The 20,132-nt window shown below is 44.4% G+C and overlaps 1 protein-coding gene across 1 annotated transcript; it reads left to right on the forward strand.

Annotated features, from left to right (window-relative positions):
- Positions 1 to 395: 395 nt before the first annotated feature.
- On the forward strand, positions 396 to 19,795 carry FSHB (follicle stimulating hormone subunit beta). The gene is made up of 3 exons (XM_081167127.1): positions 396 to 531; positions 18,758 to 18,917; positions 19,423 to 19,795. Exons 2-3 carry the CDS (start codon positions 18,759 to 18,761, stop codon positions 19,657 to 19,659), a joined length of 396 nt encoding a protein of 131 aa, XP_081023253.1. The 5' UTR covers positions 396 to 531; position 18,758; the 3' UTR covers positions 19,660 to 19,795.
- Positions 19,796 to 20,132: the final 337 nt, after the last annotated feature.

A 20,132-nucleotide genomic window follows, 5' to 3' on the forward strand; every position in this document is an offset into this window, starting at 1 on the left:
GGTCATGTCTGTGTGCCCAGGCAGGGCCAGGGCCAAAGGCACTCCCCCAAATAGTGGTCCCTGCAGCAGTCACCCTATGTGATGTACATAAGTCGTAGGAACGTGGCTTGACCGCGCATGACTTGTGGGTGGGCCGGAAGTATTTCGATTGCCCCATGCCCAATCTGTTTTCAATAAAGTTGTGGCCTGTTTTGATCCAAACCAGTCTTAGTGGTCTTTTATTTATCTGGGGTTGGGGACTGGGGAGCATGTTGCCTGGACCCACAATGCTTGTTGGCTCTCAGCAAGAGCAACAGGAGTTCTAGAAGGAAACAGGAACAATTTGCTGTGTTACCTGCTGGTCACACACACACAGCAGCTGTGTGCACAGTATTAAGGGAAAAGGGAAAGAGTGATAGGGACAACATCAAAGCCGCTGCTCTCCTTTCTTACAGTTCTTTAAGTGGGAAAGGACTCTCTCAAGCAGATGACTGACAACTCTTCAAATGGAGGACTGCCCTCTGTAAAGCAGGGCACATGGACCCCCTAAGTGTGAGTAGAAAGCCATGGGTAACTCATGTGGTGAGCTCTAGGTTTTTTTGGACTCCCATACAGCCAACACGATTAATGATCAGGAAAGATTGGAGTTGTGGTCCATTGCATGTGAAGGTTGCTACACTGGCTTTCCCTTATGGAGAACGATAGAAGTATTTTGTGACACAGATTGCTGTTGGGTGAGGGAAGAGATAGAAACAGTGAGCTGAGCTGACTTTTTGAAGCTGTATAAACTAACAGCAAAGGGGGCTAAAGAGCCGCCCTCTCTGGAGATCTGATATGAGGCTGCAAAGCTTGCTTTGTCAGTGTGTTTCAGCTGTGTGCTTCTACCCATGCTCAACCTGTATATTTGTAAATAAACTCAAATAGTGCAAAACACAGTAAGCCTCCAGGAATTATTCCTACCAAAGGAAATGTGTTTTTTTTATTTTTAAAGGATGATAATGAATTCATTAATCTTGACACTTTTCGGGAAATGTAATTTATCTTTTCTGAAAGGCTGTAGTCTCAAGTAAAACTGTTTTGAAACAAGACCTGACATGAGTTCTGGTCGGTGCTCATGTTAATCAAAAACATAGCATGTGGGTTGCCTTCTTTTGCTTCACTTCCCGTGACTTTTCTACTGTGAAATCCTGAATTAATGTCTTCATTAGGATGTGGGAATATTGCTCCATTTAGCCCAGATTCTCCACAGCTTTTTTGGGGAGATATGTCATTTACTGTTTGTCCAGGTTTGGTTGCATTAGTGCAGGAAGCTTACTGAGGAGCCTAGCAAACAAATTAAACGGTTATTTTTCTATGTGGAAATAACAATGCTTGCTAGGATTCAGAGTGACGCTAAGGAAGAAAAACTCTTGGGCTAGACCAACCGCCCGCCTCCACCCCCCAGAAAAAAGGATATGAGGAGAATATCCAGATAAATGAATTCTTTTACCCGGTGGAATCCCAGGAGAAAATAAGTAGACAGAAACAGAAGTGTGCAGAATACAAAATGTGGTGATGGCTGCCACTGTGGATAGCTTTAAAGGGGGATTAGACATATACATAGAGGATAAGGCTATCAGTAGTGACTAGGCATGATGGCTTCATGCTACCCCCCAGGAAGAGAGGCAGACTGAAATCTAGTCACTGGAGAACAGCAGCGGGAGAGGACTATTGTTCGCAAGTGGGCAGTAGCTTGTGGACTTGCTAGAAGCATCTGGCTGGTCACTGTGGGAAATGTTATGCCAGATGAGAGAGGGGTTTGGTCCCGCTTCAGCAGAGCTATTCTTGTGTTCCAAAATGGTATGAGTAGGGGTCTGTATATTTGTGGATTCCACCAAACCTTGAAAATGGATCAACAAAAAGTCGTGCCAAAAAATGTGAGGCAGGCATCTCTTGCTGCAGGAACTAGATTGAAATGCTGGGCTTAATTGTGTGTTTGGGAACTTTTCCATGTGTAGCACAGGTTCCAAGCTGTTGGCATTTAGATAGCTCTTGCAGACCCTCCAAATGTTCCTGTTTTCCAGGGACGTCCCTGATTTAAAGAAGCCATCCCGGTTCCTGATTTGATCCCAGAATGTCCCACTTTTCCTTAGGCTGTCCCTATTTTTATTGGAGAAATGTTGGGGGGTATGGAGTTATCCGAACCCTGAGCCGTCTGAAGGCAATCCTGTATAGGGAAGGTTTTTTAATGTTTAATGTTTTGTTATGTTTTTATATACTGTATTTTTTGCTCTATAAGACTCACTTTTTCCCTCCTAAAAAGTAAGGGGAAATGTGTGTGCGTCTTATGGAGCGAATGCAGGCTGCGCAGCTATCCCAGAAGCCAGAACAGCAAGAGGGATTGCTGCTTTCACTGCACAGCAATCCCTCTTGCTGTTCTGGCTTCTGAGATTCAGAATATTTTTTTTCTTGTTTTCCTCCTCCAAAAACTAGGTGCGTCTTGTGGTCTGGTGCGTCTTATAGAGTGAAAAATACAGTATGTTAGAAGATGCCCAGAGTTGCTGGGGCAACCCAGTAAGATGTGCAGGGTATAAATAGTAAAATTATCATTATGGAATGGGACGTCCCTATTTTAATTGGTTAAATTTTGGAGGGTATACTATTGTTTGGTTCCTGTCCTGGTTGTCTGAATCCACCTTGGTTGTCAGATTGTTTTCTAGTTGTTGCATGCATCACTTCCTCCTGAAATGAGAGCTGAAGACACTGATACACAAGGGTTGGCAATATATCAAAATGAGCAGGGCTCCCATCTTATACATTTAAGAATCGTGTAGAAAAAGAGATTTATTTTTCAGGATTAGAAGTTCTGAACATTCACTGTTTTACAAAATGAATAAAAATGCCGGAACGCTGCCCTCTTTTGCATCTGGTCACCCTAATCTGCACCATCAGACAAAGATCAGATACAGTCTTCCCAGGCAGCCCAAAATCTATGGAATCTCACTGCTGGTCATTACTATAGGGAATAATCCAACAGCCTCAAACAAAATCTTCTTACATTATGATCCTAAACATGTTTGCACAAAAATCATTAACAGTGAATACAACTGGACCAGTTCTGACACAATAATAATCAGCCTTCATAGAATTATGCTCCTAAGAATAATATGCACAAAGGTTTGTAAACACACAATTATATTACTCCCTGCTCCACCCAAGGTTCTTTCCTTGGAATTCCACAGGAAATTTACATTCTGTTATTACAGTTTCATTGTGCATATCTCCATGGAGGAAAAAAATTGCACTGAGCATCCTGCACACTGATTTCCAAAGGGGTGCCATTCACTGAAGCCGTTAAATCACCCCCATTATCAGTGTAGCAGGCCTGGGTTACGCATTTGGGAAGCAGACAGGACTTCTGGTATGAATACCCTGATTACTTTTTTTTTTATGAAAAGGGATAACAAAGAGGCAGACATAATTAAGTCACATGTTTTCCATCCCTGTGTCTCCATCCAGAAAACATTTTACATGTTTATTTCTATCTGTTGCCCAGCTCAGTAGTGGCATGATGGCCCTATTGAGATGTGGCAAACCACATTGAGTTCCATTGTTTCGTTGCAATGCAGGGTTGCATTCAGCATAATGCGAAGTAGTGCTCTGTGTGAGCAGAACAACTTCTACAAATGTAGCAGGGCTTCCCTCTCTCTCCTGCCCTATCCACAATATATTCTGGCAGGTCCCTCACCCCCCACAGAGCACATTTCTTGCTACATGGCAAGTTATTTGCATTTATATTTTTATCTAAGTGGTGTTTTAAGTTTTAACAATGGACACTGCCCTGATACATTATGGTATGGTGGTACAGAAATAGTTGCATGAATAAATAAATAAACGCTATTCTTAATATATATTAATATGTTGAGATTAATCAAATCCATTGTTTGCAATTACCATATTTTTCGCCCTATAGGACGCACTTTTTCCCCCTCCAAAAATGAAGGGGAAATGTGTGTGCGTCCTATGGGGCGAATGCAGGCTTTCGCTGAAGCCTGGAGAGCGAGGGGGGTCGGTGCGCACCGACCCCTCTCGCTCTCCAGGCTTCAGGAGAGCCCCAGCGCCAGCCCCACAAGGTCGGGGGACAGAGGGAGGCGGAACTCCGCCATCCCGCTGTCTCCCGAAGTGGTTTGGAGGCTGACGGCAGGGAGACCCCGCCGCCAGCCCTGCAAGCTCCGGGGACAGCTGGGAGGCGTGGCGCTTCTCTCCGCTGTCCCCGGACCTGATCTGAAGGCAGGTGGCAGGGAGAAGAGCGCTTCTCCCTGCTGCCGGCCCCACAAGCACCGGGGGGGGGGGAATAAAAAAAATTCCTTTATTTCCCCCCAAAAAAACTTGATGCGTCCTATGGGCCGGTGCGTCCCATGGGGCGAAAAATACGGTAATAGAAATATTTCTATCCTGCCCATTTCCTAAGGATCCTACTTGAGTAATCTCCCTCCACTGTTTTTACATTTACCCACAGCAGGCCTGTGTGGTTGTTTAGCCTGAGAGGCAGTAGCAGATCCAAGAACACTCGGTGTTTGAATGAATATTTGAACTAGGGTCCCCCAGGACTGTTAAGTTCAACAGTCTTTTCAGTAGTTTCTCCTCCTGTCCCATTCTTGCTGCCACTTTCTTATTGATGAACCAGCTAAACAACGCTAAATGCTCAGGGAACTGTAAAATTTTGTTGGATCAAACTCTAAAGTCGGGGCTCATTATACATATGAAGTATGTGCTAAATTCAAAGTTTGGATCAAGTTTCAGAACCATCACTTGCTCTTTCTGCCATAGAGGGGTTTGAATATGCTAATTTAATCACCCACTAGGTGGCAGTGATGGCACATTTAGGTCCACTGTGTAAGACCCACGGGTCAAATTACCACAGCGTGGCCAGGGCATATTCAGCAGGATCACTTATTAGCACCTCAGTCAATATGTTTACTTCTAATTAAGTTCAACTAACTTCTGCAAGCTTTATTTTGGAGTAAGCTTCACGCATCACTCCAGTGTGGGCTCCCACAACCCAATGTAGAAGGACGTTTAAGAGCACCATAAGGAATATTATGGGTTGTATTCAGCTGATAGCCTTAGGGCTACACTGAATACAATCCAATACTTTTCCAAAGAGGAACGATGTGGCCTACATCTCCCATGCAGCAGCATCATGCTTTGCAAAAGGTGACCATGAATATGACCACCACACTTGAATATGACCACCACACTTGGGTGTTTATTGTACCAGTATATTAACGCCCTCTATTTTAATGCCGCATACATGGAGTTATCCCAGGGCTGGCTGGCCCATAAAGTGTGGTGAGGCGGTGGGCAGCTGGGAAGGGCAGCAGATCTGGGCTCCAAGAAGAATGCCTCTTGCTGTCTCCTGCACTTGTCACCTTTTACCTCCACCACTTCTTCCTGCTCCTCTCTGGCCTCCTTTTTTCTCCCCCACAGCCTTCAGCACATCGGAGCTTCCCTGGGCCACCTCCAGCTGCCTCAGCCACAGAAAAGGAGGCAGCTAGGTGTGGCTACCATTTTTTGTTTTGCCTTAAGCAGCAAAACATTCTGGGCCAGCCCTAAATTATCTCATTACAACCTTACCGCCCGAGACTGTGAAGAGCACAACCCTGTGCTCAGAGACAGTCACTTGCCGAAAACCACCCAATGAGTTTCACGGATGAGCTTTCTCCCCCTAAATCATACACTCTGAGCCACCCTGGTTCTCCTGAGTACAGTGGCACCTTGGTTCTCAAACGCCTTGGTACTCAAACAACTTGGAATGCAAACACTGCAAAACCAAAAGTGTTCTGGTTTGCGAACTGTTTTCAGAAGCCAAACGTGCTCCATTTTGAGTGTTACGCTTCCGATTTGAGTGCCACACTTCCGTTTTGGGTGTTACACTGAGGTCCGTCCGTTTTTGCTATTTATTTTGCATGGGGGGGGGGGTTGTGGCTCTTTTTATGACTGTGTGGAACCCAGTTCAGCTACTGATTGATTGATTGATTGATTGATTGATTGATTGACTGATTGATTGTGTGACTGCAGATTGTGTTACTGCTTTCATTTTATGGATCAATGGTCTTGTTAGATAGTAAAATTCATGTTAAATTGATGTTTTAGGGGTTGTTTTTAAATGTCTTGAATGGATTAATCCATTTTGCATTACTTTCTATGGGAAAGTGTGCCTTGGTTTTGGAACGGGCTTCTGGAACGGATGAAGTTTGAGAACCAAAGTACCACTGTACTGTATAGAGTTCCAAATCTAGCCTAAGAACCTTTCATTCTGCTGCACTGCATGGGAATTTAACAAAGCCTCTCGCCAACTCCACCCTGTGCATCCACGCAAAGGCCCTCAGTCGCATTTTCATTTTTTAAAAAAATAATTTTTTTATTGGTTTTACAACATTTTTTTAAACAATACAAACAAATAAAAAGACATACAAACATGTATAATTTCATAACCTTTTTTCATATCCCTCACTTCTCGGACTCCCCCATACCTCCCCTTTCTGCATCCCAATTTCCAAAATTATTTCAGCAGCTTCTAAATAATTTTATCAAATATATGTCCTCTTGGTCTTTTCTTCAACTTAATCTTATGTCGCTGTAATCCCCTTTTCTTTCTCAACACCTCGACATTTTAGCATTCATCAATTTTATAATAGTTCTTATGATAGATTTTAAATTTCTTCCAATCCTCTTCCGCCGTCTCCTTCCCCTGATCACGGATTCTGCCAGTCATCTCAGCCAGTGTCATGTAGTCCATCACTTTCATCTGCCATTCTTCCAAGGTGGGTAAATCTTGTGTCTTCCAATACTTTGCGATAAGTATTCTTGCTGCTGTCGTAGCATACATAAAGAAAGTTCTTTCTTTCTTTAACACCAATTGGCCGGCAATGCCCAAGAGAAAGGCCTCTGGTTTCTTCAGTCGCATTTTCAGTGAGGAACGGTTTTCAAATGCAGACACTATTCAATTTACCCAGAAATATATCCATTTAACAAGGCCTAAAACATGAAGCAATGAATCAATAATAAATCTCAAAGGCCTCAAAATGAATCCCAGGACAGTTGGTTTTTAATCTACTAAGGACTTAAAGCTGATATGAAGTTTGAAGAATTTGGCAATGATATTGCATTACTTTGCGACAGGCTTTTGCACTTACACTACCTGAATAACAAACGCAGTGTCTTGCTGTATATAATGAAAGTTACAAGCCTGCTACTGCAACATAGTGTGGCTAGCTTTTCTAGCTATTTCAAAACTATTGCAGTTTGGTTTCCTTCTGGGGCCATAAAAACAGTGAAGCCAAATTAAAATAAGACTGGAAAATTGCTGTGTGTAAATCACATGAATATAATAAAATAGTTAAGATGACAGATTTAGTGAGAATTAGGAAAGGTGACTCTATTCAGAATAATCTCATAACCAAGTGGGAACCAATGATTGCTGCCAGCCATTGCATGGAGGTACAAGTTTTGCAAAGCTATCCACATTAACCTTGGCACTGTCTAAGCCTCTAATTATTGCTAATTGACTGTCTTCCTCTTCCAGCACAACAGTGGCTTGTACTTTCTCATCTTTAGTTTTAGTGGTCTGTATTAGGGAAGGGGGGGTTCTTATCCATCACCATCCACAATACAGTTTGTAGATACAAATATATACCAGTACAAAGTATCTTTGTTGCTCCAGCAATTCATGACCACCCTGCTGAGAGCCTCAGGGCCCACTTCTGCCTCTCTCCACTGGGCCCAAGGGAGGGCCTGACAGGCTTCGTAAGGACTGCTGCTGCCCAGCAGAGAGCGCTGTTTCTTCTTTTAAATTGCTTTTAAATTGTGTGTGTGTGTATTTTTAGTGTTTGAACTGTTTTTAGCTGGGTTGATTGACACCCTATGTCCTTTTAAAATGTGTTGGGGGGGAGGTTATTGGGTTGCTGTTTTTATTTTGATTATGTATTTTGTGGTTTTATATTCTGATTTTATCCTGAGACCTGCGGGTAAAGGGTGATATATAAATTCTAACAGCAACAACGGCTCTGACTCACGCTTTTGTCAGACTCATACACTGGCAAACATCACAAGACCCCGGACAGGATGAGCTGACATACTTCAAACCACATATATTTTGATAAAACTTAACTTATTATCATCAAAGTGGAATAACTTTAGCAATATCTAATAAAACTACATGTTTGCTCTGTGCTGGATTTTGAGGCTTCCCTGGAAGCCTAAAGGGGAAGCAAGATCAGGGGGGGGGGTGTTGTTTATGGGTGAGCCCCTCCATTCTATGCTCAGGTTGCATATATATGTGTAAAACCATGTAACCTAAAGACACCACAGTCTACACAGGCCTTCATTCTGAGGAAACTGAACCCTGGCTAAGCATTTATAGCTCCTGGAGTTTCTCACCACTTGGAGACTGGGGTGGTGCATAACAATAAAAAAATTCAGACATAAATCAGATATCAGGAATCACAAGACAGAGAAACCAGTAGGAGAACAATTCAGTCTCCCAGGATATTCTATACAAGATCTCAAAGTAGCTGTCTTATTACAAAAGAATTTCAGAAATACAGTGGTAACTCGGGTTAAGTACTTAATTTGTCCTTTCTTAACCTGAAACTGTTCTTAACCTGAAGCACCACTTTAGCTAATGGGGCCTCCTGCTGCCGCCGCGCTGCCGCCGCACAATTTCTGTTCTCATCCTGAAGCAAAGTTCTTAACCTGAGATACTGTTTCTGGGTTAGCAGAGTCTGTAACCTGAAGCGTATACAACCTGAAGCATATGTAACCCGAGGTACCACTGTAGACTGGAAAGAGAAGTTGCTGAATTGCAACTTATTACCAAACTTAAAACCATGGAGAGACCTGGTCTGAATAGAGACATTGGATTCTTATCTCATTATACATGATACAGCTATTTTTAGCCATCTCACCCCTTGCTTTTTCCTGTAAGACCAATTGCAGTCCTTAACAGTCGTCAACAGGTTTACCACACCTATCAGCCAATCACCCATTCCCACCACCCTTCTGAGTAATACCCCTCCCCACCCTCTCACTATACAGTGGTACCTCGGGTTAAGTACTTAATTCGTTCTGGAGGTCCGTACTTAACCTGAAACTGTTCTTAACCTGAAGCACCACTTTAGCTAATGGGGCCTCCTGCTGCTGCCGCGCTGCCGGAGCATGATTTCTGTTCTCTTCCTGAAGCAAAGTTCTTAACCTGAAGCACTATTTCTGGGTTAGCGGAGTCTGTAACCTGAAGCGCATGTAACCTGAAGCGTATGTAACCTGAGGTACATAGGCGCCGACTCAATGGGGCTTGAGGGGGCCCGAGCCCCCTCAAAAATTCGTTTGGGGGGGCTCAGCCCCCCCAATAATCTCGGGCGGCGGTGGGCGCGTCCGCGGCTTTTATAGGGCGCCCGGCGCGCACCAGCTCGATAACGGGCACCGGCGCGGCGGGGGGCGCCGGGCCGGGGGAGGGGGCGGCCGGCCTGTCTCCTTGGCAACCCCATTGAGCAGCGCCGGCTCCCCCGGGAGGGCCATCCCCCCGCGCCGCCGATCGCCAACACCGCCGACGCTGTGGCTGCCCGAGCCCGAGCCTGAGCCTGAGCCCGACCCGAAGCCCGAGCCCGACCCCGAGCCCGAGCCCGAGCCCGTCAGTCAGTCAGTCAGTCAGGAAGGAAGGAAGGAAGGAAGGAAGGAAGGAAGGAAGGAAGGAAGGAAGGAAGGAGAAATGGGGAGGGAGACGAGGGAGGAAAATTGCGCGCAGGGTGAAGAAAGGAGAAGGGCGAACGAGACGAGCTTCCAACCCAAAAAAGGGCTGGAAGACTGGGAGGATGAAGGATCGGGAAAGAAAGCGACGCCTTCCCCGCCCGCGACGTCGCCCGCTTGTCATTGGCAGCGCAGCGGGCGCCCAGAGGGGCTGGGCACCGGCGCAGGGCCGCTCCGCAGCCGCGGAGGACAGCTGTGCGGCTAGCAAGGTGCGCCGCGTAGAGCGCGGCCCTTGTGTGGCCCGGTGGCCAGGCAAGCTCGGGCGGGGACCCCCATGCGAATCTAAGACGGGAGAAGAGGGCAGAGCAAAGGGGGTCCCTTCCCCAACCTCCGGCTCTGAGACTTCCCTGCGCCCCAGAAAAGCGAAAGGATTTTCTCTTCTTTTTTTTTTATAAATATTTTATTAAGTTTTCAAATACAAAGTTAGAAACATACACTGAAGAAAAAAGTAAAAGAACAATAAAAAGAAAAAAAGAAAAAGAAGAAAAGAAAACCAACCATTCAACACATTTTTTATATAACTAACTGGACTTCCTCGCATCTCCCTTACCCTGCATTCTTTATAATAAAGATATCAGCAAATTATTACCTTGTTTCGTACCTTATTTTGTACTTTTCAAATACTATACCTCTAAATTTAACATACTTTTCATCAGTTACTTATATCTTAAATTAAACATAGTATACCTTAGATTTTGACCTTTTCTTACTTAAAATATAATTTCCTGTTTCCCAAATCTAATTGCTGAAGCTATAGTTTCCGAATCGTGTAAATTTTTAACATTCATACAACTTATATTGTTTTTGTAAATAGTCCTTAAATTTTTTCCAGTCCTCTTCCGTTGTTTCTTCTCCCAAATCTCGGATTCTGCCAGTCATTTCAGCCAGTTCCATGTAGTCCATCAATTGTGTCTGCCACTCTTCCAGTGTGGGCAAATCTTGTGTCTTCCAATATTTTGCGATAAGTATTCTTGTTGCTGTAGTTGCATACATAAAGAAAGTTCTATCCTTCTTTAACACTTTCTGGCCAACAATGCCCAAGAGGAAGGCCTCTGGTTTCTTGGGAAAGGTATACTTAAATACCTTTTTTAACTCATTATAGATCATTTCCCAGAAGGCCTTCACTTTTGGACAAGTCCACCAGAGGTGAAAGAATGTCCCTTCAGCCTCCTTACATTTCCAACATTTATTATCAGACAGGTGATATATTTTTGCAAGCTTGACTGGGGTCATGTACCACCTATAAATCATTTTCATAATATTTTCCTTCAAGGCATTACATGCTGTGAATTTCATTCCGGTGGTCCATAACCTTTCCCAGTCCTCAAACATGATGTTATACCCAATATCCTGAGCCCATTTTATCATGGCTGATTTGACTGTCTCATCCTGAGTGATTTTCTCTTCAACCTGCCCTCCATCCTCTTGCAGAAAACTCTTTGCCTGCCCTGCCCGTATCTCGTTTTTGCTTTTTAATTCCACACACGCACCCTTCGGACTTCGTGGCAATCGGGCGCGCGGGTGCGTTTCCTAAGAGAGTGAGGACCCCTGCCTCCTCCCCACCTGCTCCCTCGCCAGCCAGCCAGCCGCGCGCCCTAGCCGGAGAGCCCCGGCCGTCCCCGTCGCGCAATCGGCTGGATCTCCCTTCAGCAGGCCGTGCTCACAACTCGGCCCAGGGACCCCCAGCAGCGGATCTCCGGCTCAGCTGAAGAATCCGGCAACAAGCCCCCTCCTCCCCAATCGCTCCACCGAAATACGCTCCAAAACCCCCCAGATAGGCCGCCGGCCGCCAAGTCTCGTGGCGCCCTGAGCGAGGGTCTCTCCCCAACACCGCCACCTCGAACTGCGTTCTCCCGGCTACCCGAGCGAACCAGCGGCAGGACCCCGGTATGGGCCCCCCCAATATTTTTTATAAGTCGGCGCCCCTGCTGAGGTACCACTGTATATAAGGGTCTGATGACCAGTGGCGTAGCGTGGGGGGTGCAGGGGGGGCCGGCCGCACCGAGCGCAACATTTGGGGGGGCGCTCGCACTCGCTGCTCTCTGCCCCTACTAAAATCCACGGGTTAGGGGGCGCAAATTACTTGCCTTGCCCCGGGTGCTGACAACCCATGCTACGCCACTGCTGGTGACTTCTGTTTCAGTGTATCTGAAGAAATGTGCATGCACACAAAACCTCATACAGTGGTGCCCCGCAAAACGAATGCCTCGCAAGATGAAAAACTCGCTAGACGAAAGGGTTTTTCAGTTTTGCGTTGCTTCGCTAGACGAATTTCCCTATGGGCTTGCTTCGCAAGACGAAAACATCTTGCGCTTTTTTCTTAAAGCCGCTTGAAGAGGCACAGTTGCGACGGACCGTGCTTCGCAAGACGAAAAACATCACAAGACGAAAAGACTCGCGGAACGAATTATTTTCGTCTTGCGAGGCACCACTGTACCAATAACAAACTTAGTTGGTCTCTAAGGTGCTACTGGAAGGAATTTTTAAATTTTGTTTCAACAATAAAAAATGTTCAACTTGTGTGTCAAGTTTAAATATACCATCTGTTTCTCTAGGGAGGAACCTCATTGATCTTAGAAAGGATGGTGTAGAAGGTGGCCAACACTGCAGAGAAGGAGCACAGTGCACCCATGTTGCTGTGAGGAAAGGGTAAATGAAAACTAAATGCACCGGCATCTGTCTGACTTTCATTGTAAAGCAATACAGTACTGTGAAAAGCAGTGGGAGAGGTCTGAACTACAGAAGAAAGGTGGGGGTGCGAATTATTTGATTCCTGAGAGTATGCGGCAGCCTTACACAATAGGCAGCCTGGTATCAATTAGGTTTCCAAGACAAAAGGCTCTGTGTGTATTCACCGCTTGCTCAGAAATAAGGCTATTGAAGCATATCGCAGCTCTTTTGCCTGGAAGCAGAGATTAGGAGCAGCTGTGTGGGCTCTCCCTGCTGTGGGTGCACAAGCAGTAATAAGGGGGTGTGATTGTGTAGCGCAGGGGGCAGCAGTGGCACTGCAGCGGAAGCTGGGCAAAGCCAAGCCAGCAAAGATGATGAGAAAAGTCTTGAAAATACTGTACTTAGCTTTTTTTTTAACCACAGAGGAAATAGTAGGCTTAAGGTCCCAAATTATATGGGCTCCACAAAATGAGCTACAGACCCCTCACTCTTGCAGCACCAGCCCCATCAACACAATAAATATAAAACAGTATTGTACCGCTTTAAATGGGCATAGCTTCCCCCTAAGAATCCTGGGCACTGTAGTTTGTTAAGGAAGCCAAAAGTTGTTAGGAGACCCCTATTCCCCACAGCGAGAGACAATCCCCTCATTCCCAGGAGAGAAGGATTAATTGTTAAACCATTCTGGAACTCTGCCACCAGTGAACCCACGCAGCCCAAATGTTGCTGCCACCCCAGCCCTGTGTTTGGGGGTCAGCTCCACCCCACTGCACACACCACTACTGGGCACAAGGTGTTGTACAGGATGTTTCAAAAGCCATGGAGAAGGGAGGTTGGAGGAAATAGGTTTGGCCGATGTCAGTAGGCCATAAAAATCAGAACTAAACATGACTTTCAGACTAGGATGCCTACAAGTTGTACGGGCTGCACCAAATCCATTTTAAAAGAAGCAAGGCCATATGTTTATGGAGTGCACACACAATGGCCAGCTGATTTTGTGGAAACACAGCAAGACAACAAGGACTTCAAGTGCATTGTAACAGACATAGACATCCTGTCTGAATGTGCCTGGGCTGTATCTCTTGACACTCTAAAACACAAAACAGGCAGAGAATAGCATTCAGAGATTTAATGATTTTTTTCCGCAGACATGATAGAAGGAAGTCTGGAATGCTCCAGACAGATAATGGTAAATAGTTTCTAAGCAAGTCTGTGAGCAGTCTGTTTAAACAACTTGGGGTTCATCACTTTGTCACCAATAATGATGTCAAAGCTGGTGTTGTGGTGCAATTTAATAGCATTACAGACAAGAATGTGGAGGCATTTTAAATCTAACAATACCTTCAGCTATAGTGACATGCTGACACAATTCTTTAAAAGTTATAGTCAAAGCTACACAGAAGTATCACCACCAGGTCTGTCAATATTAAGAGTTTCAAGGATCTAGTAGGGAGAGCAAGAGAATCCTGCTGAGCAGAAAAGGACATATTCCCAACCAATACACTTAAAAAAACCAAAAACCTGCCTTTCATAATGGACATCAAAGGAGGTTATGATACTTTGTGCCTTTCACAAACATATTGTTGAGCACTTCTTTGGACCCTTACTGTATTGTGTAGTATTTCATGAACGCCTATAATCCCTGGACCCAGCAAGTGTTAGAATTATCAAGCCTTGGGGTATTAAGATAGATGCCAGACCTTTCTAATTCCTGGATACAGCCAGTGTTAAAAGCTAAGCAAGCCTTCAAATTCCAGGAAATAGCCAGACTTGCACATGAGAGATGTGCCGTTAAGAGAACAAAGAATCAAAGGGCTCCTATGAGATGGCAAATGGGTTTCTCTCGACAGATAAAGTCAGAGTTGAGAATTGAGAGGTTAGAGTTAGGAGTGATGTGGCCTAGAAACAAAGTAAAGGGTAAAGGTAAAGGGACCCCTGACCATTAGGTCCAATTGTGACCGACTCTGGGGTTGCGGCATTCATCTCGCTTTATTGGCCGAGGGAGCCAGAGTACTGCTTCCGGGTCATGTGGCCAGCATGACTAAGCCGCTTCTGGCGAACCAGAGCAGAGCACAGAAACGCCGTTTACCTTCCCCCGGAGCAGTATCTGTTTATCTACTTGCACTTTGACGTGCTTTCAAACTGCTAGGTTGGCAGGAGCTGGGACTGAGCAACGGGAGTTCACCCCGTTGCAGGGATTCGAACCACCAACCTTCTGATTGGCAAGCCCTAGGCTCTGTGTTTTAAGCCAGAGAGGCAGATTATGATGCTTGATGTCTGTTTGCATCCAAGACCGTGGCGATGGAAGAAACAAGATTCTCTTGGGGTGTTAATGCTGTGAACCCCTCTATTGTAGACTCAGGTTGTAGATGTGTAAACAAACCATATATCATATAGACACCACAATATTTATTGTGCCTTGTTTCCAAAAGGAAGCATGAACCCCAGTTAAGCACCTGGAACCCCTGGAATCTCATAATGCTCGGAAATTGGGGTGGCAGGCAACAGTATAAATGTGCTTTAAATGTATGACATGGATGTGACCATAGATGGGGATGGTTTACTTCCAGCTAAGAAATACATGTTTTAAACCACCATGGTTTTTATCCACCATGGCTCTGAAGACTGTACTAATCTAAATGACATCTATATCCAATTGGGCCTCCACCGACCATTACTGAGAGAAGCTTGTTTAATTAGGTGCCCTGCTGGCAGCCCTTACAGAATTCACATTGCTAGCCTTTTCCATTGTAGGAAATTATGAAGGTTATATGGATTTAAACAATGCATTGCTGTACATGTGCTGCAAAACTGAAACTAAACATGGAACAAATCTTTCCAGCAATTAAGAAGTAGGCCTGGTGATTTATCCAATAGCTTCTATGATTAGTCAACTCAATGTGACATTGTGAGATCACTTCATCAGCCAAGAGCAACAACTGCTACCTTTACAGAGTTTTCGTGATACTCTAGCCACACAATTCTCTGCAGGGCTATTTTACACAGATACAACTGAACATTGCAAATCAACTGAAAGCCAAGAAACAGACCTTCTGGAACATCTTTATGTTGACCTGCGATTTTTTTGCGCTATAAAGATGCAGTTAACTGGTAAATATGTGGCAATGGTCTGCTTGATGATGGGCAATGCTCATACTTCTTAACTTCTGAGGCTCATACTTCTTAACACAATTTTCACACTATAATTATAAACTTATTTTGCACCCTAGGCTCTTTTCAACCCCTAGGGTTTTATTTCAGCCCCCCCTTCCCATCCCATCAACATGTCGCATTCAACCCTTTGGGAAACTGGTCTAGAAATAAATGATCAAATAGGGGGGGTCACAAATGTGATCTAGTCTGCCTTGTCACCACAAGGCTCTGGGCCATGCAATGACTTCCATAGCCACACATCCAAATGTGGCTTAAAGGTTTAAGCACATTTTAATTTTGTGTCTGGAAAAACAGCAGGGGTATAAGTTGAGCCAGGTTGGAACACTAGCCACTGTGTAGAGTTTTGTTGAAGCATTGTGAGAAATAACCCACAATTGTGTAGCACTGGTGGTAATCTAAAACTTCTCTATTGGTAAGGCTGCCCAGTGCAGATGTGGAAGTTTTTAGTTCAGCCATGGCTCTTGTTAAAACATCTCAACCTCCTTTTTTGCATTTGGCTCATAGGGTATGATATGGAATGATTCCCTTGACCAAATCCAGCATATATTAGAACTAGCTATAGCTTCCCCCTTGTGTACGCAAAGGCCCGTTTGTTATCTCATGAACACACACTCTTGTTCTGCATCATTTTGTTTAACAGCAGCCTGGTGGGGTTCTTCTGTCTAGCAGGCAGACTGCCCAGTACTTCTCGGAAGATTGTGTCAGGATTTTGCAGATACTTTTGCAGAGGTCTGCTGTGAGGCAGGGGTAGAAGATGGTTTAGATTTCGTTACTTTCCTCTGTCTTCATAAGTTAGGTATTTTTTAAGCAGAGCATTATGACATGTGGCTTCTGTTCAGTCACTTTTATGAAGAGTCCCCTTCATTTCAGTATCAAAGGGTTCTTCTCAATGGGTTGCTTCTGATGCTTTCTTATTTAGGAAGGCGTCCTTTTAATTGTTGGCATTGTGGTCCAAACATATCTTATCAATATAGACCATTTGTTGTTGTTTAGTTGTTTAGTCGTGTCCGACTCTTCGTGACCCCATGGACCAGAGCACACCAGGCACTCCTGTCTTCCACAGCCTCCCGCAGTTTGGTCAAACTCATGTTAGTAGCTTTGAGAACACCATCCAACCATCTCGTCCTCTGTCGTCCCCTTCTCCTTGTGCCCTCCATCTTTCCCAACATGAGGGTCTTTTCCAGGGAGTCTTCTCTTCTCATGAGGTAGCCAAAGTATTGGAGCCTCAGCTTCAGGATTTGTCCTCCCAGTGAGCACTCAGGAATGATTTCCTTCAGAATGGATAGGTGGCCAGCATGACTAAGCCGCTTCTGGCGAACTAGAGCAGCGTACGGAAACGCCGTTTGCCTTCCCGCCGAAGCGGTACCTATTTTTTATCTACTTGCACTTTGACGTGCTTTCGAACTGCTAGGTTGGCAGGAGCAGGGACCGAGCAACAGGAGCTCACCCCGTCGCGGGGATTCGAACCACCGACCTTCTGATCGGCAAGTCCTAGGCTCTGTGGTTTAATATAGACCATACACACCTCATATATATTTTCACTGAAGTGGGGTGTGGACAAGTAAAGATGTGACTGCTAAGGAAGCAACTTGGACTCTTAAAATGTACTCCTGATTGTTCCCTGACAAGTGGGGCTTGTATTCAGAGTCATTTAATTTTCCACCAAACGGAAACACCCCCCTCCACACTGCAAATTGTTCCTCCCGAGCGACCTCCCAAGCCAAAAGAACAGCAGAAAGACATTGCCGAAGCCCCCTCCTCTTGGAACGAGCTACATTCTGGAGTTTCCGGTCGGGAACTTTGAAGTGCAGCTGATCCAAGCAGGACTTGAGGTCACCATCAATCAGTTCAGCAGTGACTTCAAGCCCTGCTTGGATTGGCTGGGATCTTCACTTGTAGTGCACCTTGAGTTCAAACTGCATGGCAAAGGGGGGGGGAGAGATCAGCTGATGTCATGGTGATGTCAGGCGGCTGACAGACAGGTGGTCCCACACGCCAGTCAGAGTGGCCCACAAGGCATGGGGCAGCTGTTGATCCAGCCTACCACATTGAACAAGTTCCCACCCCTGATTGATTTTAAGATCCATGTTTTTGAAGCCTGGATGGAAATTTTTGTTGAGACTTAAGAAGATACTGAGACAGACCCTATTGGTTTCTTTAGCTCAATGTTGTTTGCATGAGATCTGTTTTTTAGCAATCATACTAAGGATGGAACCCTACATTTATGCATACCACTTTTAATCACGGGCAAACCATAGAAATTAGAAAGGAATTTCCTGCAGATGGGGGAGTGATACACCTGTATAAAGCTCTCCATCCATTGTGTGACCTTGTCCAGTTATTTCCTAACTGCCAAGTGACGTTGTTAATAGGACTCCTAGTACAATACGTAAACCAGCCCCAAGCCAAGGCTTTCTGGTGACATTTTAAAACAGGTACTATTGAAAACACCAGTAAAACCCATGGCCTTCATTTTGCAAGGTTTCGCCCACGCGTCTGGCTACAAATTTGTTCTCTTTCATCAGGGTGTAACCTGATGCCAGTTGTCTTAATACCCCACAAATCCTCCAAGGTGTCTGTTGCATCTAATTTTGTATAAAAGGGCAACGGAAGGCTTTCCGCTCTTTACAGCTACCATAATTCCAGCAAGGCAAGTCTAAGACAGGTAACTTTTCAACAGATTCTTAATTAACACTGTTTCAGAAATGGTAAGGTCTTTGTAGAACTTTTTTTGAAAAAAGCCATTTAAAAAGGAATCTTCTCTGCCTTTTAAAATACATTTATTCTGTTTTGTTTGGTTTTGGGTTTTTTTTAAGAATGTAAAAGTTTCCAGAGCTTATTTGTAAGAGCAATTGAGATATCTTTCTATTCAGCAGAAATGCCTTTTTTCATTATTTCATTATTTTCTCTCAAGTGTAACTGGATTAAGACTTCATTCTGCTGCACAAATCTCTTATCCTCTGACAATAACCTTAGCACTGTTTTGCTGACTTTACTCTATGAATGTATGCATACGTACCACTATCCTTTCTTTTTAAAAGCTTGCCTTTGTAGCAGCATGGGAAGAATGGTAATATTGTCTGCTTCTAAAGATATGTTGAATTTTAAGTCTCAGTGTACTCCAGGACCCCTCTGCTTTGCACTACAGGATGAAGCCGATTAATTTCTTTGTTGCGTTGCTTTTCTGGCAAACTGTTTGCTGCAATTACTGCCAGCTGTCCAATATCACAATAGCTCTGGAGAAGGAAGAGTGTGGTTTCTGCATCAGCGTGAACACAACATGGTGCTCTGGCTACTGCTTAACAAAGGTGAGGAGCCAACAGGTTAATAAGTATATGCATTTGTATGATTTGTTCACACGAAGGTAACGTGTACATTTAAGGACTTCTTCCGCATCAGATTGCATTGAACAGGTTGTTGACTTCTATATTCTCAGTGAACATAGCTTATGTTCAAGGCAGTAAGCACTTTATTGTTTGCTCAAAGAAGAAATTCTGCACACAAAGGAATTTGTTCCAGTTTATATGGTTTCCTATTTTGTTATAGAGCAATGTCACCCACTAGATACAGAACTAGGACAGCTAGTCTTGTAACAAATGTTTCAGATTTGATAGGTCTTAAAATAGGAATTGATTTTAGTTTAACAAGCTGTCCAAAGATCACTGAAGTCAGGGAAGAACATAATCAATCACCTTAATTTGGGTTTGGGTAGGGTTTTTCAAAATCAAAGAAAGTCATGGTTAGACACTGCTAAAAGGCCGTTGGTGGGATGTGGATTTAACATTCAGACTCTCTTTTTTATGTCATGATTAGGATCTAATTGATCAGAACCTAGCAATGAGATATGTCCAGAACATCTGCACATTCAAGTCAGTTGTGTACGAGACTATCAAGATCCCAGGCTGTGCTGGTCACGAAGAATCGTTTTATTCCTACCCAGTGGCAACAGGATGTCACTGCGGGACCTGCAACACTGACACCACCGACTGCACCCGGAGAGGCTTGGACCCGAATTATTGTTCTTATGATCAATATGAGATCAGCGAGTGAGGCTTGTCTTTCTCATCTTGCAAAAACTGTACAGTAATGAATGTTGGGGAAAGGGGCAATGTGTGCAGATATTACAGTATGGTTGCATCTTATGAGCGTTTAACTTGTGTTCTTTCAATCTTGCATGGTTGAAGGTCATCCGCTTGAAAATGCCCTAGTTAAATGCAAGGCAGAGAACTTAGAAGCTCTTTTCATTCCAGGTAACACAAGCAGAAGTGTGCGTGACAACGAAAGCTCATACCAATAACAAACTTAGTTGGTCTCTAAGATGCTACTGGAAGGATTTATTATTATTATTATTATTATTATTATTATTATTATTTTGTTTTGACTACGGCAGACCAACATGGCTATCTACCTGTAACTGCAGCTTCTCTTTAGCATCCATTTAATAACTTACATGAGTTATTTAAGAGTTTCTCTACTGACTAGCTTGTTCAGAATGACATGATCACTTTCCTATTAAAGTTATA

This window comes from Podarcis bocagei (assembly GCF_964188305.1).
Source record: "Podarcis bocagei genome assembly, chromosome: 1".
Taxonomy (NCBI): Eukaryota; Metazoa; Chordata; class Lepidosauria; order Squamata; family Lacertidae; genus Podarcis; species Podarcis bocagei.

Bases quoted from the DNA above. Each gene is read 5' to 3' on its own strand.
- FSHB (XM_081167127.1), top strand. From the start codon at position 18,759: ATGAAGCCGATTAATTTCTTTGTTGCGTTGCTTTTCTGGCAAACTGTT. The intron at 18,918-19,422 runs GTGAGGAGCCAA...TGTCATGATTAG, and splicing joins CTGGCTACTGCTTAACAAAG to GATCTAATTGATCAGAACCT.